At 49.5% G+C, this 23,655-nt stretch overlaps 1 protein-coding gene across 5 annotated transcripts in view; it reads left to right on the top strand.

Annotated features, from left to right (window-relative positions):
* Nucleotides 1–23,655, top strand: part of LOC135905592 (phospholipid-transporting ATPase ABCA3-like) — a 226,287-nt gene that overhangs the window by 131,110 nt on the left and 71,522 nt on the right. For all 5 annotated transcript variants that reach the window (XM_065436536.2, XM_065436534.2, XM_065436533.2 and 2 more), the window contains exons 15-16: nucleotides 7,723–7,790; nucleotides 20,535–20,985. In XM_065436536.2, the coding sequence (XP_065292608.1) occupies nucleotides 7,723–7,790; nucleotides 20,535–20,985 (519 nt within the window). The remainder of the gene's footprint in view (nucleotides 1–7,722; nucleotides 7,791–20,534; nucleotides 20,986–23,655) is intronic.

Genomic DNA, 23,655 nt, shown 5'->3' with positions numbered 1-23,655 from the left:
GTTAGCGGCTCCGCGATGCGTGAAAAGCCCTTGACAAAGCGCCTATAGTAGGCACACATGCCAAGGAATCTGCACACTGCCTTCCTGTTGATTGGCTGCGGGAGCTTTGCGATGGCAGCTATCTTCTGAGGGTCGGGGCGTACTCCAGATTTGCTGATGACGTGGCCTAGAGATAGAAGCTCATCGTAAGCGAAGCGGCACTTTTGCGGCTTCAGAGGGAGCCCTGATGACTAGATGGCCTCTAATATTGTCGCAAGCCGCCTAAGATGACTGTCGAAACTTCTGGCGAAGACAACGACGTCATCCAAATAAAGAAGACACATCTGCCACTTCAATCCTGCTAACACCATGTCCATGACGTGCTGAAACGTTGCAGGCGCCGAGCACAGTCCGAATGGCATGACCTTGAACTCGTAGAGGCCGTGTGGCATGATGAAGGATGTCGTTTCGCGATCTCTCTCATCGACTTCTATTTGCGGGTAGCCAGATTTGATGTCCGTCGACGAGTAGTATTTAGCGTTGTAGAGCCGATCCAATGCGTCGTCTATCCGTGGAAGACAGTACCCATCCATCTTCATGCTCTTGTTCAGTCGACGATAATCGACGCAGAAGTGTAGGGTTCCGCCGTTTTTCTTCACCAGTACTACAGGAGATACCCACGGGCTTTTCGACGGCTGGATGATGTCGTCGCGCAGCATTTCGTTGACTTGTTGCCTAATAGCTTGAAGTTCTCGCGTCGAAACTCGGTAAGGGCTCTGGCTGAGTGGTCGAGCGCACTCTTCGGTTATTATGCGATGCTTTGCAACTGGTGTTTGTCGAAGCCTCGATTACGTCGAAAAGCAGTCTTTGTATCGTCGGAGAAGACTTCTGATCTGTTGCTGCTTACTCATAGGAAGATTTGGATTTACGTCGAAATCTGGTTCGGATACTATGCTCATCGAGGTAGATGCGGCAGAATCCGAGACGACAAAGGTATTGCTGGTTTCCACAATTTCCTCGATGTACGCAATTGTCGTGCCCTTGATGTGTTGAACCCTTGACTGAAGTTGGTTAGCATAATTTCCGCTTTCCCTCCGTGGAGTCGATCGATCCCTCTTGCAACGCAAATCTCATGGTCGAGCAGTAGGTGTTGGTCGCCCTCGATGACGCCTTCTACGTCAGCGGGTGTTTCGGTGCCGACGGAAATAATAATGCTGGAGCGCAGGGGATGCTCACTTTATCTTCGAGCACATTCAAGGCGTGGTGGCTATGAGAGCTGTCCGGCGGTATCGCTTGATCTTCCGACAGCATTATCAATTTTCACTTCAGGTCTATGATTGCACCATGTTGGTTCAGGAAGGCGATGCCGAGAATGACGTCTCGTGAACACTGATGGAGGATAACGAAGGTGGCAGGGCAAGTCCGGTCATGAACGATAATTCTTGCCGCGCAGATTCCAGTTGGCGTAATGAGGTGTCCTCCAGCGGTTCGAATGTGAGGGCCTTCCCATGCAGTTTTAACTTTCTTCAACTGGGGGGCGATGTGTCCACTGATTACGGAGTAATCGGCCCCTGTGTCCACTAAGGTGGCGAGTGCTTGGCCGTCGAGAAGCACGTCGAGGTCGGTGGTTCTTTGTCTAGCGTTGCAGTTAGGTCTTGGCGTCGGATCACGGCTGCGTCGTGTTGAATGAAAGTTGGAACGCCGCGTCGTCAAGTCATTATTTGTCGGTGTAGTCTTGGCTTCCTGACTCCATCGGGACGGCGGCGTGTCGTTATTATGTCGTCGAGATGGTCTCTTCGTCGTCTTCAACGGCGGCCGAGGATCTTCGTCAGTTCGACGAACAGCAACTGCACCTCCATCTGTTGCTGATTTTAGTTTTCCGGATATGGGCTCGCAGAGCGGCCCCGGGCTGCGCCGGTGTATGGTCGGCGATGCGGCGACAGGTAGCGGCCCCATGTCGAGGGTTTCCCTGAGCAGTGGCGAGGTAGTCAGCGATATCGCGAGGTCGTTCGCTAATCTGTGGTCGCGGCGCGTTAACGGCAAACCCTCGCAAACCTATCTCCCGGTATGGGCATCGACGGTAGATGTGCCCGGCTTCTCCGCAGTGATAGCAAAGCGGACGGTGGTCAGGGGCGCACCAAACATCAGCCTTCCTTGGAATGCTGCGTGGGGTGATGGGTTAGCGTGCTGGTGGCGAGGGTGGTGCCGTCACTGTGCCGTCACAGGGCCCTGCCGTGGGCACGGAGGGGGTTCGTGACGGCGGGCTACAGCGGCGTATGCCATCGCTTGCGCCTGGGGCTGCGGCGATTGAGGGGCTACTCCGAGTAGTTGTTGGAGCTCCTCACGGGCGGCGCCGGTAATTGAAGCCACTTGAGGCTGTGATGAAGGGAACAGCTTTTGTAGCTCCTCCCGCACGACCGCTTGGATAGTCTCGCGCAGGTCGTCTGTGGCCAGTGACTGAACTCCGGCGTAGTTTGTCGAGTTAGTACGATGGTTGAATTGCTGGTTCCGCATTTCCAGTCTCTTCTCGGGGCTGGTGGCCTCGCGAAGAAACTTGTCGACGGTCTTCGGTGGGCTCCGTACCATTCCGGCGGAAAGTTCCTCCTTCACATCACGCATCAGTAGGCGGACTTTCTTTTCCTCGGACGTTTCCGGGTCGGCGTGGCGGAAGAGGCGGCTCATTCCTTCTGTAGAAATCGCAGTGTTCTCATTAGGCAGCTGCACTCGGGTTTCTAGTAGTGCTAGGGCTCGTTCTCGGCGTACAACGTTTGTGAATGTCTGCAGGAAGCCGCTTCGGAAAAGGTCCCAGGTCGTTAAGGTGGCTTCTCGGTTCTCGAACCACGTCCTGGCAGCGTCTTCCAATGCGAAGAAGACGTGTCGCAGTTTGTCGTCACTGTTCCGGCTGTTAAATGCAGCGACCCTTTCATACGTCTAAAGCCAGGTTTCCTGGTCCTCGAATGTTGAACCACGGAAATTCGCAGGCTCCCTTGGGCGCTGCAGGACGATGAGGGACGCTGGGGCTGCCATTGGGGTTGCCTTGGCCACAATCTTGGTCTTCTCAGGTAGAAGTTCATGCTCCGGAGCTGTTGAAGACGGTTGCTTGCTCGATGCTCGGGGACTACGTTGGTGGTCTCTTTGCGGTCCGGGCTTGGACCACGGCTTGTCGGGTGCGTCCGGTACATGAACGAAAAGCACCTCCACCAGATGTCACGTAGTGGTGACGTTGAAGAACACAGTAGCAAATACTGTGAAACACAAAACTAACTTTTATTGGGCGAACCTGTGCCCACGAAAACAGGCTACACTTATAGCCCAACGATAGCGGCGAGCACGGTTGGCGATCGTTGAAAATCTGATCAGCGGGTCAAGCGAGTCGGCTTTTATACATCAGTCGTCGAATGTTCCAGAGTAATTGCTAGGACCTGCGTGTCTTTCACAAGGTTCTATATTATTTGCGTCGCGCACACATGCAATCATATTACAGAAGGTTCTGTCACAGAGAGCGGATGGAACCATCGATAGCATTCCAGAAACTTCCGCTACATGCAGGCGCGTTCTGCGCTGTGCGATAACATTTGTTAGGCGATGAAACGTGTCGCTCGATAAGTACAAGTACACTTGTCAGTATCTTCGCATTTCTAACGTGCGACAACGAGTGCGACCCCGGGCAATTATGGTTCGGTTCGTTATCTGCAAGGCATGGGCGTAGCACACAGGCGTCTCTCATTTACAAAAGTGACACACAGGTGTGAGGATAAATGTTCTTTAATGCGCTCATCCACTGGGTTGAACATGGTTGCGTTACATAATGGATGCTCCGAAAGTAGAACATCGTGGTGTCATGAGGTTTTGACAGCTGAAGGTGTTTCCCAAAAATAATCTAGTCGCCGTGTGACTTCCCTGTACGTTGAACGTTGCCTTTCATTGGCCACTGTGAAGCGTTGGCGGAAACGGCTCAATGAAGGACGTGAAAGTTGCAAAGATAATCCAAGACTGCGCCAAAGCCACCGTGCAATCACCCCCAGCGCATTTGCAAAGGTTGAGGAGCTGCTTAGACAAGAACGGAGGATAAGATTCGATGAACTGGAGGAGCATGTGAACATCAGACACGGTTCGCTTCACACCATAATTCATTAACACCTCGGTTATCGGCTCTTGTGTGTGCAATAGATGCCCAAGATTTTGAGTTAAAAAATTACATTATTGGGTTTTACGTGCCAAAACCATTTTCTGATTATGAGGCACGCCGTAGTGGAGGACTCCGGAAATTTTGACCACCAGGGGTTCTTTAACGTGCACCTAAATCTAAGTACACGGGTGTTTTCGCATTTCGCCCCCATCGAAATGTGGCCACCGTGGCCAACGGAGAAGTTCGGCGCTGCCTTGACTTATCTGATCCGGTATCACAATGAGGGTGACGACTTCTTGCCTGCAGTTGTGACCCGGAACGAATCATGGTGCCGCTATTCCAAGCCGGAAACACGATGACAAAGCGTACAGTGGAAACATTCAAATTGACCATCCCTATAGAAAGCACAGGCCGTCATTTACGCCGGAAAGGTGTTCTTGACTCTTTTTCGATCTTCAGGGGTCATTGCTGATATACTTTGCTAAACCTGCAGAGACTATCAATCGTTTCTGATATCAGGAAACACCGGATCGGCTGCGTGTCGCAATCAACAACAAACGACGTGGAAAATTGACGGATGGGGTCATGTTGCTCCATGACAATGTCCATGCCCACGTCGCTGATGTGGTTAATACAAAACTGGCAAAGTTCAAGTGGAAATCGCTGCAACATCCGCCATACAACCCAGACCTGTCGCCTTGCGACTTCCTCATTTTGGGGCAATTGAAAAAACTGCTCAAGGGAACCAGATTTGTGTCGGACGATGACGTGAAAAAGACAGTTACAAACGTTTTGAAGCAGCAACCCAAGGTCTTTTATGAGACTGGACTCACCCGACTCGTTAGTCAGTCGGACAAATGTCTAAATGCTCATGGAAACTACTTTTAAATAAATTCCCCCGTTTGTCATATATTCGCATCGGCTCAATTTCATTTGACTCACCCTGGTATATTGTGCAGTACTCCTGCTTTTTATGTGTGCTCTCTGTTGCGACTATAATTTCGGTACCATTACTCAAAATGCACGACCGGTGACATCTGCTCTTGAGTAATACATCGGAACAAATGACAGCAACACTGAAAATTTTCACTAGTCGTTGCATATGTACATAATGTAAACAAGGTTCTTGACTGACAAAGTTTCATTAAAACATTTGTCCTCAACTTGTTCATTTCATGGCCTCTACATTTTTCATATCAGCGGAATAGACTGTTTTCCTGGTTTCGAATTGATGTAGTTCTAATGTTCGTGTGATATTTTCGTTACTTGTTAAATGCACAAAAAACATGGAAACGTTGATATCAATCATTTCGGACACAAATTTTGGGGCATACGAGCGTATTCTTTTATGAAAAATGACATATTTTACTTGTCTTGGCAGTGCGTAGCGTTCAAACATTCGTTTGCAGCATCTTTGGCAATGACAATGCAGTTATTACTCATATATTGCGTCACTCGACAAACTCTATAATGAGGAGGCCAAGCTGCAACGTGAGACCCCCTCCCTCTCCCCCCAAACAAAATTTCTGGCTACGCCACTGTTGGCTACTTGTGCCACTCCACTACTTCAGTAATCTCTAATGGCTCTGTGATAACGCCGGAGAATACATTCGTCCTCCTGTAGCTGTCTAATGAACTCTCGCAATTTGTTCTTTTGCCGCGGAAACCTGACTTAATATCGCTTACCTTCAAATTTTAGGTGCCTATTGAAGTACTGAATCACTTTATCTTCTTTGTTGGCTTCTTTCTCAGTGCACTTTATGCCTAGTGTATCAGTATCACGGAAATCTGTGAGTTCGGTCTGTACGCCACAATTATGCACGTGCGCACCAGGGCGACCCTTCTTCTTCGTCGTCTTCTCCACGCAGAATAAATCTCTCGGAATGAGTTGGCTTCGCAATAATATATATATATATATATATATATATATATATATATATATATATATATATATATATATATATATATATATATATATATATATATATATATAATGGGGCGACAAAGGACATGAGCTGTCAAATCACATTCTGCTTTTAACGAAGAAACCATGATGTCATATAAGTACTAAAAATGAATGAAGCTAGTCGCATGATTCTTTCTAATTCCAATGCATTGACATTTTGTGTTTGTTTAAGATTTTAGGTAGCGGTGGCGTATTCGAGTTGAGGCCTGCAAATAATTTGCAACATGAGTAGTTGGACGTGTTGGGGAGCATGACGAAAGTGGCATTTCATGAACCCTAAGATCACGTCTGCTCATGCAAATACGTTAGTCACATGCGTATTCCAGGAAGGGTTGCGAGACAAGATATGCCTAAGTGCATATACGTTAAAGGTGATCCAACTAGGTCGTCTGCTATCTTGTAGGAAGAGAGAATGGGGTTACGGCGGCGTAAAAAGGAAACAAGGTTTCATCGTTTAGGTTTCAAGGTCACTTGCCAAGGCTTGCGCTAGTGTTATACGTTATTAGGGTAATTCTGGAAAGATGTTTGAACACAAATGTTAGTCATAGTGCAGTAAATCATGCAGTAAATTCAGCGGAACATTGTATATTAGAAAAGAAGTGGCCTCAAGACTGGCAGCTGAGGAGAAGGAAGGGTTTTGCCTGAACTAACAACCGGTGTGGATGAGTGGTAATTGACAAGGCCGAACTGGCAATGATTATTTAGGAATGCTTTATCCATTTCACTACGTGAGAGTCTAAGTTTAATCCGGATAATTTCAAATGTAAGCGGTGATGAGGAAGTGTATCAAAAACTGTAATTTAGGCTAAAAATATAGACCAGCTTCATGAGTATTATCAAGGTTAACGAGAAGGTCATCAAGGAATATTGCTGGTGATGTTTGACAAGAAACTTGTCTACAAAATTACTGCAGCAACTTCCTAGCAGTGGGAATTGTCAGATAACGCGTAATTAAGTATTATTAACGCGTATTATTAACGCGATGACGCGTATAATTTCCAATCGCCCATCTTGCATGCATACGAATAATGACTGACTGAGTGGCCGAGTTTGGCACACCGCGGCTCACTGTGCTGAGGAAGTGCGTGATGTGCTGCAAGTATTAAGGTGACCTGCTGCAATCACCTAATTGTTGAACATATTTGCATGTAATTATGCTTACTGAGTGAACTTCTTGTAATCGTAAATAATTTGAATTAGGGTTAAGCAATGTAATATAAATATACTTCATTAACCTTATGTTACTTGATCGGACTTAACCATTGTAATAGTAAATAATCCTAGTTAGGCAAAAGCCATCTTACTTACCGGTAAGTTATACCGATTAGCCCGAACCAATTTAGTCCTCATCAATGGAAATGTGGTGTATTAAGTACCCTTAAATAACCCTGATTAGCGTAATTAATTTAGCCATAATTACCCTGGATTATGCTAATTGCTCAACATGAGGTATTTTATTAGCCTTACTATTCTTATTTACCCACGTTTACCATTATTACGCTCAAGTAAATTTACCATAAATAATCTTTGTTAGGCTTCCTTTTGCGTCATTAGCCTTAAGGGGTGTTATTTAGAGGTAATTAATTTCAGCGCGAATAATCCTAGTTAGGCTGAACTCATCTGATTTTACATTTTCGCCTTTTTTTAGAATTGCCACGGATTGGGTTCCGAATGAAGGCGGCGATGACCAACACGAGAACACAGCACCTGTAGAAAGTAAGTTGATACGCTACGTGACAAAGGGCACTATGAGTGCCCAATGCTGTAAACCTCGATTTCTTACTGCGCCAGTCCAGAGCGCTTGGGACATGCCCATGAAGTTTGTACATTGCCCGTTAGGCAATCTGTGAGCTTCGTCGCGGCACACCAGCGTAACTCAATAGACAGCACGTTCTAAAAATTATATTCCATGACATTGACCTACTTTCGACAAGGTTTTGTAAGCAATGTTCAGAGGGTACTTCTTTCTAAAAATATGCGCATTTATGGCACTTAGTCGGCGATTATGGCTGCGTAAAAGCAGTGTCTTTGTCCAAACCAAACACTGCTATAAAGCAGCAGCGAAGTTAGTACAAGTGCTGTAAATGCGTATGGTATTAGAAGGAAGTAACCTCTTGCCACTGCTAATTAAAGATTCTTGAAATTTTCTTGATAATTGATTTTTTATATTGTTGCCCGTTGAATTAAGCAGGTGTGTATTGCGGTGAAGTTCAAGTTTTAGAAAGGGCAGTGTTAAAAATTCCTAGACATGCACCTCTGCAAGGTACGAACGTTGCCCGTGTTATGCTTTGGCACTATTGTGCGAGTATTATTCATGCCGCATGCGTTAAGTGTGCTAAGCTGTGTTGACAGTGTTATATTGGTAGTCAATTGTGACGCAGTCCTAAAGCGTCTACTCGGAGTGGCAATACCTTAACGGCTAGTCCTTGCATTAGCATACAAGACGTCTGAGGCAACACAGAGGTTGTGCACATCGCCCAAGGAAATAGACAGCTGGTGTTCCTGGCATTTTTAGCAGTAGAGCTGTTTAACCTATTAGTTCCGCCATGGAGCGTTGCCAGAAAACTCAGCCTAGCTGCTCGCCGCCTCTCGTTGCCTAGCAACCCCCTACGAGAGCACCGAGCCACGTAACCTTTTAGCACCCCACGCGCGTAGGAAGGAGTGGTGACGTCACAGACGAGAAAAAGCTCGGAACAGCCGGCGCGGTGACACACCTCTTGCCTTCTCTACCCCGTGCGTACGTGCTGCTACCATGGAAAAACCGAAGAAAGTTCGGACACCCATAGAAGTGGCTTACCATGAAGAGTGCCGCTGGCACGTGAGAAGCGACGCTTCGCCGCCGAGCTGATCAGGAACAGCGCGCCGAAGCTGTGGCTGAGAAGAGGCGACGCCTAGTCGAGGATCCTGAGTTTCATTACAGGGAACGAGGGAGTCGGCGCCCGAGCGCTCCACGTCATTGACAAAGCAATCCAGACCTACGACTGCTCAAAAATTCTAGCGCCAAGCCCGCCGAGACAACTTAGCAATACCTAGTATAACCTCACAAAACCTTGCAAAACCTAGAAACAACTTAGCCAAGCCTACAATAATTTCGGAAAACCTAGAAACGACTTACGCCTACCAAAAGCTTACCAAAACCTAGCATAACCTCGCAAAACCTACAAACTTAGGGAAGCCACGTAAAAGCTAGGTGAACACACGCTCCTCCCTTGTCTCCTGCCCTGCACCAATAGTACAACAAGCGCACTTTTTTTTGATGAAATAAGTTTTTCGAGTATAGGTAAAGAAAAACTCGGCTGATATCAGCCAGTGTTGCGTTTCTTTCGCTTAGTTCGTCTTTTGTCACAGTCAACTCAACGTTTTATTTACAGCTAAGTCGTTAGCCTCTAGTGGGTCGGGATTTTTCACGGCGTCGTCCCAGCGAAAAAAAGATTCCATTTCGCGAGTCAATACTTTGTACTATGATTATATAGGTACAAGGTTTATATGAGGAAGAGAACGCTGTGAGTAGCGTGGCTGGCGCGAACAATCTGTCTCGCGCCGCACATTCCAAACGGAGCGAAATGTCACACAACTGCCTCACTAATCGGGAGATAGCGAGAAGCAGCGCCCTCACCCCCTTTTATGTCCGTAACGCCCCCCCCCCCTCCCCCCGCCCCACCAACGGCGTTTAGCGCGACGGAAGACGGTGCGTTTGCTCTCCACTTTCGTATTTCGTGAGCCCCAGACTGAGCCGAGGTCGTCGGCTGTTCCACTCCACATACAGCATACGACACGTGGCAACGGTGTGATCGCCCTTGGATTTTGTTCAGAATATCATGGCGACGGCAAAAGTGTGCCTGGAGTGTCCATATAATTGCTATCGCAATAAAGAAAACCTTCACCGATTCAAGCAAAAAGTACATATTGTAAAGTAGATTGAAGACGGAGGCTTACAAAACATGTGCGTCTCTTTAATGGCGGGCCAGAAGGAGAGCGTGCAGTTTACGCATTTCATCATCTGTCATGGCGCCGACCTTTGCGCGCGCCGTCCCGCGGTCCTGGAGCCCCACATCACTGTGTCAATTGCCCCCCATGCGAAAAGCGACCGTCTCGGTCCCGTCAAAAGGTTATTTCATCGACGACAAGAAATGGAGCTCCTCAGGTGCATCTCGGCCTTCACGTACGTGCACAGTAGGGTTTCATGTGCACTACATGAACAACTTTAGCGCGAGGACGACGACGGAGCGAATCGAAGTCAGAACTGCAGGGGACGATTTCGTAGGTCACGTCACTGAGGCGGCGTCTAACCTTGTAGGGACAAAAATACTGGCGGAGCAACTTTTCTGAGAGTCCACGGCAACGGATAGGCGTCCACACCCACACGCAGGCGCCGGTATTGTAATGGACGTCGCGTCGACCTTGGTTGTATCGAAAGGTGTCGGTATGCTGTTGGCTCCAGATACGATGCCGTGCAAGCTGGCGTGCTTCTTCAACTCTTTGTACAAACTCTTCCACGTGTTCGCTGGTCGGGCTATTATCAGCCAGAGGTAGCACGGCGTCAAGTGTTCACGTGACGTGGCGCCCATATCCAAGTTCGAACGGCGTAAACTGTGTAGTCTACTGTACAGCGGTGTTATACGCGAAGGTCACATAGGGTAAAATCTCGTCCCACGTCTTGTGCTCTACGTCGACATAAATGGAGAGCATATCAGCCAGCGTTCTGTTCTGTCGTTCCGTTAATCCACTCGTTTGAGGGTGATACGCAGTGCTCTTGCGGCGAGAGTTTGCGTCAGATGAAGAATGTCCTGCATAAGTTCGGCTGTAAAGGGTGTACCGCGGTCGATGATGAGAATAGACGGTGCATCATGTCGTAGGACGATCGGGCGTACAAATAACTTGGCCACTTCATACAAGTTTGCTTGCGGAATAGCTGCGGTTTCGGCGTACCGGGTTAAGTAGTCGGTAGCGACGACTATCCATCTGTTGCGTGAAGAGGTCACTGGGAATGATCCAAGTAGATCCATTCCTATTTGTTAAAACGGGGCTTGTGGAGAGTCCACAGGGTGGACTCTCCACAAGCCAGCCGGTTTACCTGGTGGTTTCTTGCGGCACTGACAATCGCGGCAAGTCTTCACGTACCGTTGCACAGAAGAAGAAAGCCGGGCCCAGTAATACTTCTGTTGTATCCTTGCTAATGTCTTAGCGAATTCCAGGTGTCTCGCGCGTGGCTCATAATGGCAGCCTTGCAAAATGTCTGGCCGCAGCGCCGACGGCACGACATGGAGGTACGTATTTGGACCGCTTCCGCATTTTTTCTTGTAAAGGACGTTTTTGTGCAAATAGTACGATGATAAGCCGCGCACGAGCGAGTGGGGTAAAACACCTTCAACTCCTTGAAGTTGCTCGATCAGCGGCAGCAGGTCAGGGTCAGCGCACTGGTACTCAGCCATGTTTATGGCATCGATAACGTCGACAAATGGCAAGTCATGGTCAGTGTCCGATTACGTCATAGGGAATAGTGCGCGCGACAAACAGTCAGCGCCACTGTGCTTCCTCCTTCCGGATCGGTTGACCACTGTAATGTCGTACTCATGTAAGCGCAGGCTCCAACGGACTAGTCTGCCTGAAGAATCCTTGAGGTTGGAAAGCCAGCGCAGGGCGCGCTGTTCGCTTACAGTTTCAAAGGGTCTACCGTACAAATAGGGTCGGAATTTACTAACTGCCCACACAACCGCTAAGCATTCTTTTTCAGTGGTTGACTAGTTTTTCTCAGCTTTGATGAGACTGTGGCTTGCATAAGTAATGGCGCGTTCCGCACCAGCTTGCTACTGCACAAGAACTGCGCTGAGAGCCGCATTCCTGGCGTCAGTATGAACTTCAGTGTTAGCGTCTTCGTCGAAATGAGCAAGTATTGGGGCCACTTGCAAACGCTTGTGCAATTCATTGAATGACTGCAACTGCTCGTCCGCCCAAATGAAGGCACATCGTCGCGTGTTAGCCGTGGCAGAGGCTCAGAAATTCTGGAGAATCCCTCGACGAAGCGTCTATAATACGCGCACAAACCTAGGAAGCGTTGGAAAGCGTTCTTGTCCGTGGGTGGTGAAAACTCGGCGACGGCAGCTAAATTGTCGGGGTCTGGTCGGACGCCTGTAGGACTAACGATGGCCAAGAAATTTGACCTCTTGGAACCCGAAGTAGCATTTTTCAGGCTTGATGGTGAAGCCGGCGGTACGGATCGCAGCGAGAACACTCTCAAGTCATGCGAGATGTTCGTGAAATGCGCTCGAGAACACGACGACGTCGTCCAAGTACACGAGGCAGGTTTGCCATTTGAGTTCATCAAGCACGGTATCCATCATCCGCTGAAAGGCGGCAGGTACGGAACATAGATCGAAGAGGAGAACTTTGAAGTGATAAAGCCCGTCAGGTGTCACAAATGATGTTTTTTCACGATCTTGTTTATCAACTTCGATTTGCCAATACCCTCGTGTAAGATCCAACGAAGAAAATAACTTGGCATTTTGTAGATGATTCAAGGCGTCGTCGATGCGTGGCAATGGATAAACATCGCACTTGACGACCTGGTTAAACTTTCTGTAATCTACACATCAAAGTAGTGTGTTGTGTTTCTTTGACTAACACTACAGGTGAGGCCCACGGGCTTGTGGACGGCTGGATCACGTCGTCTGGGAGGATCTCTTTCACCTGATGCTTGATCGCTTTCCTTTCCACTGGAGACACTCTGTAAGAATGCTGACAAACAGAACGTTCGGACTACTCCGTAATAATGCGGTGCTCTGTGATGGACGTGTGCCGTACTTTGGATGACGTTGAAAAACAGTTCGCAAATTCATTCACGAGACTTAGTAGATGGTCCTTCTGATGATCTGGCAGAGCAGCGTTAACGTCAATTCCTTCATTTTAGGCTGGTAACTTAGATTGCTGAGACGATGCGATTTACAATGTGGCAATCTCAGTAACATCAATGATTTCGCGAAGAAATGCGATTGTCGTTCTTCGCGGTACATGCCGATAGTCTTTGCTAAAGTTTGTTAGCGAAACGACTCAACATTTGTTTCGCACCTGAAGAAGCCCTCTGTCTATCGAAATGTAGCGCTCAAGAAGCAAGGGGATCTTTGCCTCAGTAATTCTTTCGGCGTCGTCCTCCATGTCGCATCGTACAAGGGTAAGCACGCTGCTCTTGGGTGGAAACGTGACGTGATTGTCAGCTACGCGAACTGCGATGTCACCATTACTCTTCGCTATGGCTTGCGTAGTAGCGAAGATGACTCTAGACTCTTGCAAGTCGATGATGGTACCCTTCGCCTGAAGGAAATCCATGCCGAGTATAAGGTCCTTTGAACATTCAGGAAGAATGACGAAGTCGCCGATGTACCTGAAGCCCTGAATGTTGACTCGTGCCGAGCTCCGGCCCTTTGAGGTTATGAGGTGCCCTCCTACAGTGACATTAACGCCGTGACTTCGTGGTCATCTGCGGCAACAGGTACGTCGCAAGATAATGACACCGAACTACACTGATTTCTCTGCGTCTCAATTGCGTCATATCGCGGTCGTCGTAGTGCAGGATCTTCAGCGTTCGCAACGTCAGCGACCTCACCTCCGCGGGTCTCTGGGCTCAGTTTTACCGGTAGACAGGGCTGGGTGAGCGACGCCTTGTTACGCTCAGCGAGAAGAGGGGGCTGGAAGACCTGTTTCAGACGTGTGACGGTGACCGGGGCTCACGGAATCGGGGCGCAAACGAGGTTCTGGCGTCCGCGAGGTATGCTTCAATCTCCATGGGGCGTTCACCATTGCGCGGGCACTGCACATTCAGTTAAAATTCACGGAGCCCAGCTGGGCGGTAAGGACACGCCCTGTAGAGGTGATCGGCTTCACCGCAATGAAAACACAAGGGCCTCCGGTCTGCAGTGCGTCATACGTCGGTCTTGCAGGGGGGTCGTATTTCAGCCATGAATGGCGTGCGGTGAGGCCTGAAGTCGTCAGTTGCTTGTTCAACGGCGCGCACGCCATGAAAGTCCGGGACGTTGCTTACAACGCGAAAAATCGGGGACAACGAACTTCGCGCAGCTTCCGCATACGGCATGCGAGGCTGTGACTGCCGTACCTGGTGCTGTGGTGTCCCGCTGCGCTCTGGGACTTGGATTGCCTGCCTGATTTCCTCCCGGACGACCTCAGCCAGAGCGAGTCGCTGTACCGATGCCGGAGCCACCTTAAGCTTTTGGAGCTCTTCTCGAACAAGCCTAATGAGCTCGCGCAAGGCGTCGGTATTGTCTAAGGGTATAGCGAGAGGGTCGCGCGATAGGGTCGACACGTCGCGGTTGTACTGCCTTGTTCGCTGCTGCAGTGCCAGTTCCATTGATATGGCTTCCGCGAGAAACTCTCCAATGGTCTTTGGTGGGTTGCGCATTAGGACACCGAATAATAACTCTTTCTTGTCACCGCGCAACAAGTTCCTGAGCTTCTTTTTTTCCAGCATGGTCCGATCCGCAAGTCGGGAAAGTCGGCACATTGCACAAGACAAACATTGCGACACTTTTGTTCGGCCTCTGTACTCTCACCTGAATTGCGGATTCAGCTAACTCCTTGCGATCGACGCTAGAATATGCGCTGATAAGCTACCGTCGGAATTCGTCCCATGTCTATAGGGCCGCCTCACGGTTCTCAAACTATGTCCGTGCATAGTCCTAGAGGGCAAAGTAGGCGTTACGTAGCTTGCGCTCTGGAGTCCAGCCGTTGAATTCTGTGATACGCTCAATGTGATCGTGCCAGTCCTCAACATCCTCGAAGGTGTCCCCATGGAAGGACGTGGGAATTCGCGGTTGGTTAAGGACGACCTCGGCCAGTGCGGTTGAGGAACAAGACGGAACCGATGTACTCATCCTTCTGACTCGATTGGGTAGAGACTCGTGCTCATGTGACAGTCCTTGAAGTCGACGGGTTGTCCGTAAGTGAACAGGAGTCAGCTCGACCGGACTTTGTACTGGGCTTGTAACAGGTGTTCGATCTGGGAGTGGTGGTATGTACCCCGCACCTCCACCAGAAAAATGTAAAGTAGATTGAAGACGGAGTCTTACAAAATCTACGCGTCTCTAATACGGGGCCAGAAGAAGAGCGTTGTTACGACTTTGCACCGCTGACACCACTATTACGACTTTGTGGTCCCGTAGCGCTCGTCACCCGTTTCGTGACAGAGCGTTGGTAGCGAAGACTCAGAGTCAGGCGTCGGTGAGAATAACGAAAGGGATTTTATACACAAGATCGGATCGGCACTGCGGCCGAGAGCTCACAGCAAACGCGACTGTTCCCGCACGGCGACGTCCGGCAAGATTGCAAGGCGTGACACATCTCACTCCAGTCGAGAGCGGCACTCTGCTCCCGGTGGGTCGGCGGATCGGGTTTTTCCAGGCGGCCGCGTCGCGGCTTTATAATCCCCGAGAAACCATTGTCACTCAAACGGCCCAATACCACTCGACGGTCGTCCGAGAGGTCCAACCAGTGACCGCGCTGGCCACCCGATTCAAAGTTCGCGCGCGCGGTTAACTCCAGGCAAAAGGAGGTGCGGCGCCGGGCTGTCTGGCACTTGGTTGCACGTTTGGACATGTTCCTCGCCGATGCTTCTCCGCAGGACACCGCTGCCTGACGGCTCATCATCTTGACTTGTCAAGGGAGAATTAGGGCGCTGTACCATTCGGCGCAGCCCCGGGTTTGTCCAAAGGGCGCTCGCTGGATAAATTCTGCATCTTGTAGATTCGGAATCCGGGCTGGTGGTAATGGCACAACAGCATGCAGCTTACGCGCTTCATCGTCTTTCATGGCGCCGACCTTTGGGCGCGCCGTCCCGCGGTGCGGGAGCCCAACATCATTGTTTAAATACATTCTTAGGCTTCACGCATAGAACATGCAGCCCAGCATTCGTTTCAATAAAGAACAAGCACAACACAAGTATCGAAACCACATCAATGATGGTAAGGCGCTGCTGGTAACAATGCGAACTACGTAGCCCTCCCCGCACACGTTTTCCAGTAAAGTAAAAAAAAATTAATTTATGGCGTTTTGCGTGCCAAACCCACGATGTCTTTATATGGCACGCCGTAGTGGAGGGATCCGGAAGTTTGCACTACCTGGGTTTGTTTAACGTGTACCTAATCTAAGTACACGGGTGTTTGCTCCTTTGCTCCTGTCATAGGAAGCTAGCACATTGCACGGGCAGGGTTCGTGCAGCGATGACAATTAGCGCTGTAAAAACAGGTGACGACCTTTGCTTAGATCACCGATTTCAATACACTTTCTTCTGCAAGCGCGTCATACATATTTCAAACTAAAACACGAAAGTTGAGCAGTTCAGGCTGGCAAGAACTTGGCCGAATAAGTAGCTAGATTGCTAAACACACAAAAATGAAAAATGAGGTGAAGGAGGGAGGAAAGGTAGACGCATGAGGACGCAATACAATGTTCACATGCGGTCCTGTATTCCTTTTTATAACATTTTTTTATTTCTACGCTGCTAAAGTGGGGTCTTCTGAGTGGACTCCGTTTGTGTGTTAAGTTTGAGGCTTCCTATATGCATGCGCCAAATATTATTGCACTGCATGCAGCAGAAAATTTACTCTATCGTTTCGAAAGCCATGAAAAAAATCATGAACCATTCCACTCTGTGAAGATGGATGACCAGCAAAGCTGTTTACCGCACGACACAGAGGTGACAAAAAATTTTGAACTAAGGTGCGGCCACATTTATCGACCAAATCTGTGGTCATCGTAACGATATAGGTATACGCGCGCACATTCGCGTGTTATTAAGTGTGTCTATGGCGTATGACACTGCATACTCCATTATGCAACGGCTCATGCCCCCGTAAACGGGGCTTCCCCATTACGACGAGGGTCGTTATAAAACCGCAGACGTTGCGGGTCTAGAGCCGAGATAACTATCGAGGAAGGCTCTTTCGAACCTCGCATTCGCGCCCTTGAAGTCGTCCTCGTTGACCCCTTTGGCGCCGAAGTCGCTTCGCGCCATTCTCTGACTCACGGCATGCTTCGTCGGTTCTCGCTAGTCGCTTGGCTCGCAGGCACGTTCTGGCCGCCGCATCAGCGTCCCCACGCCGTCGACGATCGCGCTCGCGTCGCTGCTTCCTCCGTCGCTCTTCAAACGCGCGCTGCTCTATTGCAGTCCTGACGACGTGCGGCCTGCCCATTGCACTGGGGGAACGAAACTTAGATCAACTACGTGGTTCACCTATAGATCCCGGACGTCAGCGGCACTCGAAAAAGCCATTGGTGACGATGATAGTTTTTTGCACGACAGAGCCAGCTGTGGAAGAGCGGGAGGAACGCCTGAGAAATGGCACGAGCGCATTCGCGCGGTTGCGTGGAGGGGCGCCAACGAAGAAGACGACGACGCTCGAGCCAATGCTGATATTGATAATTCTGCTCGCAGACGCCACGAAATCCCGGATCTGAACCACATACCACTTCACTGTAAAATCGCTTGCTCTCGCTTCCGCGCAGTCGTCATGCAGAGTCAAAGCAAGCAGCTGGACCCACAACAGCTATCGGCTGATTTCGTGATCTTGAGAACATTCTCACTAATACACTTATTACTCATCTGAGTTAAACAAATTACAAATATATATGCATGCGACCTAAATAAGAGAATAACTATTTCATCTTTGCGTAGCTGGTCTAACGCGATAATTGCGTGGTTGCTGCGTCCGCTGCACGAGGCCTCCAAGATGAAAAGCCTAGCTTAGGTACTGCGTCGCTACCAGAAGGCACCTCGGGACCAAGAAGGCGTTTCTCATTATAGCGCCCCTTGCCCTCTCCTCCGTGTGGCTTCCAGTGCGCTAGAGTTAATGAAAGGAAACAGACGTATAGTTATCGAGCCGAAAAGGGGCTTTAACAACTTTGATTCTGCTTCGAGGAGTGGAAAAATTTCTGCCCCATTATATTCGCGAAGCGACGTAATTTAATGGTGATGCTATTCTATAATTTCCGGGCCCCTTTAGGTGAAACTTTATTTTCTTTTATTCTTCGTCAGCCGCGTGAAACCTGCACAGTATTAATAGTGACGGCCTGCGCCACACCCCTCTTGTGCGAACACCTAGTCGACGGCACTAAGCACCCAAATTCGCACCTGATGTCTCCGAATGCCAAGGCGCGCTGTCAATTTCTGACGGGCGCGCCCAAAGCGGAGCTAGGCGTGTGACCGCAAGCGGGATGCGAAGAGGCGGCGGTTTCTCGTAGTGGATAAGATTTGCGCCTCCCTGTTCATTTTGCCGCTGTGCGGCGCTATAGTCGCCGAGCCTCATCCCGTGGTGCAAGACCGCTTCGAATGTTTCTTCCACGCTACAGAGAGAAGTCAACTCCACGGACTCAACGCGAACTTCTTGTCACCTTTCATGGCTCCAGCATCGAAATACGCCGCTTCTGTAGCACGTGTAACGTGACACGAATGGCATGTATGACGTAAACTGCAATGACATCCCGTGACACGCATGACGTAACCATGAAGCACAAGAAATAAACGTGACTGACATGCAGTGCCACGAATTAGAGGACATGAAATGCGTTACAGGAACGTGTGCATAAAGAATTACATGTCACGACGTGAAGTGCATTCCGAGGATGACATTACTGTGAACGACGTGATGTGTACGACATTAAATGCAGGATGCGATATACGTTGTATCAATGCACTACTAGCCCAAGCTAATGAATGACATAACGTGAACGACACGAATCACTTGCTTAAAAGGCAGTATGGGGCCACAAGCGTATAGAAGCAGTTCCCAGCGGCTCTTGCGAGTGCGATGAGTGGCTTTACCGTATAGCGTTCGAGGAAAACGACCTTTGCACAGTCCTGTACTTTTCAAGAACACGCACAGGGGCAGTAGCCTGTCAAAAATTGTGCAGTTAGCGAGAAAGAGCTTGCAGACGGCCCTACCTGAGGGATCGGCCCGCAAATTTAGACTGTACTTTATCTCTAAATTGGCCCGCATTTTCCGGAACAGAAAAGCCGCGTCTCTGAGCGTGACCTTGCCCTCGCCTTGGCTTCGACTAGCCACAGAAATCCATGGCATCTAAACCTGCTTGCTTGTTTGTTGCCTTGATATTAATCTGCCTTTACACTTTCTGGCCTCACTGACGGCGACTACGCAAACACGCGGCGGCGTCCGCCTGTATTTTTATTCGTGTAGCGCAATCCAGTGAACGTCTTGCGCCGTGCCACCGCGTTTTTTTTCTATACGCGAAGTTTGACGTAAATGTTTGCCTAGAATGAAAAGAACCCGCCGGGGTAGCGTAATGGCTTTGGCGGTGCGTTGCAAAAAACACGAGGGTGCGAGATCAAATCTTAAGTGGCGGCCGCATTTTGATGGGGGCAACCGTTTATTGCGTGCGCGTTAAATAACCCGTATTGAAAAGTTGTTTGGGAGCTCTCTACTATGGCGTGCCTCATAACCAGGTTGCAATAATGGCACATAAAATAAATGAAGTAAAGAAACGAAAAATTATTGGAAATGAAAATGGATGAAAAAACAACTTGCCGCAGGCGAAGAACATTCCTACAACTTTCGCATTACGCGTGCGTTGCTGTAGCAATTCAACTACCGCGGCGCCCTTTCCTTATCCAGTTCCTTGGGTGCGGAAAAGCGACCCAGTTGAAGTCGTGGCGGACAGCTGGCGTGATCGGTTAGTGCACCACTATGCGTAAATAGGTCGTATATACGTATCTGCCAGATTCTTCACTGTTATCAATATTCATTATTCAATCATCATATATATATATATATATATATATATATATATATATATATATATATATATATATATATATATATATATATATATATATATATATATATATATATAAAGTAAAGAGAAATTCTTCAGGCTGCCTCTCGAACTTAAAGGACTTCAGCGATGGTACAAGGTACAGAAAGGAAGTATTTCGTATCGACCAGAGGAATGATCGTCCGACCCGCCGTGGTGGCCTAGTGGCTATGGTGTCTGGGCTGCTAAGACTGAGGTCGCGGGACCGAATCCCGGTCACGGCGGCCACATTTCGATGGGAGCGAAATGCGAAAAACACCCATGTACTTAGATTTAGGTGGACGTTATAGATCCCAGGGTGGTCAAAATTTCCGAAGCCCCCACTACGGCGTGCCTCATAATCAGGAAGTTGTTTTGGCACGGAAAATCCCATAATTTTTTTTTTAGGAAATGTCATCAGGGTTTTTTTTTTTTTAAGCCTGATAAAGACCGGTCGTCCGGTCGAAACTGTTACAATTAGATACTGGTGCTGTTTACCTTGTAGCATCACTCAAGTGCTACGCATGTATATACACACACACACATATATATATATATATATATATATATATATACACACAAGGGTGTGTGGGAGGTGATTGCTCAGAAAGCAAACTTCTAATCGTATGCCTTACCGCCCCTCTGCAGGCGCGCCACAGGCACCTCTGATCGTCCACACGAACAACGCTGGCAGCTTGCAGCGGCTGCGAGCGCTGCTTTCGAAGCGGCTGCTCTACTGGTACCGCTCGCCAATGACCATCGTGCTTGGCTGGATACTCCCGGTGGTGCTTTTCGTCCTCGCCGCGAAGACCGTCTTTCAAAACCAGACCCGCCTCATTCCAAAGCGGTCTGGCGCAAAAGCGAACGCACCCGATATGCTCGAGCTGCGCAGCAACGTCCACTTTGGCTCCGCCCGCGGCTTTGTGGAAGAGGCGCCCGCGACCAACTTCTCCAAATACTTCGAGGCATTGGCCCGAAGCGAGGGCGCCACCATCGAAAAGATAAAGAACGCCAAGCGGGACCTAGTGCAAATGGCACGAAAAGACTTTTTGGACTACTACCGTCACTACGCCTATGGGATCACCTACAACGCCAACACGTGAGTTCCCGTACACACGGCTGTGGCGACAGGAGTGTGTAAACGTTTCATTATAGACGGATGTGTTGAATCTTAAACTTGCCATTAAGCGCAAGGCAGGTAATTTTTGTAGGTGTTTTTCTTCCAACACACGCAATCGCAACCGAAAGTTGCACTGGTATCGCCAATTTTGCATTTATGATGGGATAATATTCGTGGTGGTGACAGAAACATTGGCAGGACTAACAGAAGAATCGAAACTTTTCTAGTGTAAACTACTACCGGGAAAGAAATTCTGCAGAAACCGTTGACGATGGTTGTCCGTAAAACAAAATGGCTCCCCCTTCCCCTCTCTTTGCCGCTCATCCCCGCAACTCGGTTGCTTGAGAGCACGCACCCTTTCCTTCACCGCCTTTCCTCTCCTTCCCGAAGTCTTTCCTGGAAGCTGTGGAAGGAAACGCATCTTAACAAAGAAACTGCGCGAAAAAGACGTAGACGAGCGAGTGAGAAACGACGAACGTGGGTGCTCGTTTCACTCTCGCTCGTCCACGTGTTTTTCGCGCAGTTTTTCTGTAAGTTAGAACCAAACCAACTCGCCCAGCTAAGCTGTCAATTTGGATGAAGCGAACGGGTTTCGTTCATGCTTGGTGTGTCGGCGTCAACGCCGTCAGCGTTCTATGGTAGACTCTCTCGCCTACGTCTGTGGTTGATCCACTTCGTGGGGAAGAATCCATTACGGATTCTTGTCTACGTGCTGCGAACGAGAAAGCGATAACCTCGATCCCGTTCTCCCCGCCACTCCCTTGCCCGAGAGCACGCTGTACCTCGCCTTGCCGCAGCGAATCATTGGCTACTACTAAAATTTCTGGATGTCCCATCACCGCTACCATAGGCGGAAGCTTGTGAAGCCACCGGAAGAACAAATAAAAAGGTCGCAATTTCGCCCGAAAGGCGAAGCATCCATATCGATAGCAAATTAGTGGACAGCTATAGAGAGTAAGCATAGTAGTTTTATCGGCCGTATGTAAACATAGGCGTACTACTAAATTACCCCGCATGTTTAACGCTAACACAAGCAAACGTGAACACACCCCACTCGACGACCGCGGAAGCTCGCTATCAAAACGCTGGAGTGAGTAAGCGTGGCAGCAGCAGTGAGCAAACTGACTACGTTCGCATCAACTTGAACTAAGTCGCGAAAACCCAGCCCAAGGCGGACTGTGTCCCAGCCACACGGCGTAGAAGCCCGCCCACCCCCCTTCCTAACCGCCCCCCGGAGCCATGCGCGCGACGCAAGGCGGCGCGCTTCAGCCCCTCCAGCTTTGCCCCCTTCGCGGGCGCAAGATTGAGCCGCGATCACCGCCTCACCCTCGCACGCTTTCACTCGCGCACACAGCATACGGCGCGTGTTGTAGAGGTGGCTCAGATCCAATTTTCCGTTTCAACGTAGATGCTGCGCGTTTATTTTTTTGTGTGTGTGTTTATAGAAAGCCCACGAAATATCAAATAAAAATTCGTGGATGCTTAAGCTTCGCCTTCAAGAGTGGAACGCGATAGCGTTATCGCATCCCGTTCGCACCACCCACTCATTCGCTCGGCATGCTCTTGAGTCACACAAAGACGAAACGTGCGCCTGAGCAAGCGGAACGAACCAAAGAACTCGGTGTCTCGGAGGGAAAAACGATCTACGCGAGCCAAACGTCGTGATCGGCACGGGCAGCCGGGCCGCGACGCGCCGCGAAGCCCGACGCGATCATGGGACTGACGCTTCGATGGGATCGTGCGCTATCTCGCTTGGGAGCGCCACGCAGACGCATGACTCCTCGCCAGCAGCACGGCACACATCGCAAGGGACTCTTTCCCACCAGACGCGCTACGGCACAGCGATCCCGTCAGACGCGTCCCGCATCGGACGCTGCACCTAAGAATCGCGCTGTGAGCGGAAAGAGGAGCCGCGTCGCGCAGGCCAGAGGCGCGCCACCTGTCGGGGCAGCGCCGTACATTGCGAGGAGGGGGTCTTCTGTGTGTGCCGCAAGATGGCTCTGCGTGCGCGCCAAGCGCAGGAGAAATGTAGCGGCTTGTAACTGCGGCTTCTGTAATTTACATGCTCATAATTACCGATATACACCGCGATATAACTTTCTACGGCACGTTTCTAAGGCAATACCGCATTCACTAGAGGCGCTTTTGTCCCGCTTTGAAGCGTCGAAATTATGGCTAAGTGGTCGCGTCTCCGTCTCAAACTCCGGAGACCTTGGTTCGATTACCACCCAGCCCATCTTGCAAGTTGTTTTTATTTATGAATTGCCTTCCGCCATTTCTTGATCAGGGTCAGCACCACCGATGACACCAGCTTTTCTGCTGCACGAGCTCCTTAACGCTGTCGCGTTAAAACCACGTGACTGGACTCATGCGCTATCGCACTGCAGCTCTCTAAATTGCGGTTCGTGCGAAAGAACGGTGCGCGCGGACTGTGGGGAAATAAGCGGCCGCAGCTCTGGGCATCGGCTTCACAATGCGTCGGCTTCTTTGGCGGCGGCACACAGGAAGGAAGCGCAGTCGGTACTCATAAGCGATAAGCTCGACGCATGGCTGAGAGCTGAAATTTGGAAGAAGAGTCCCGCTGCAGCACACGCCTCATGCATAACTCATTTGATGGATGACAATACAATGTGTTGCTATGCTAATTCA

This window comes from Dermacentor albipictus, chromosome 1 (genome assembly GCF_038994185.2).
Source record: "Dermacentor albipictus isolate Rhodes 1998 colony chromosome 1, USDA_Dalb.pri_finalv2, whole genome shotgun sequence".
In the NCBI taxonomy this organism is placed as follows: Eukaryota; Metazoa; Arthropoda; class Arachnida; order Ixodida; family Ixodidae; genus Dermacentor; species Dermacentor albipictus.
Note: the sequence above shows the minus strand (reverse complement) of the source record. Positions and strands in the feature narration are given on the sequence as shown.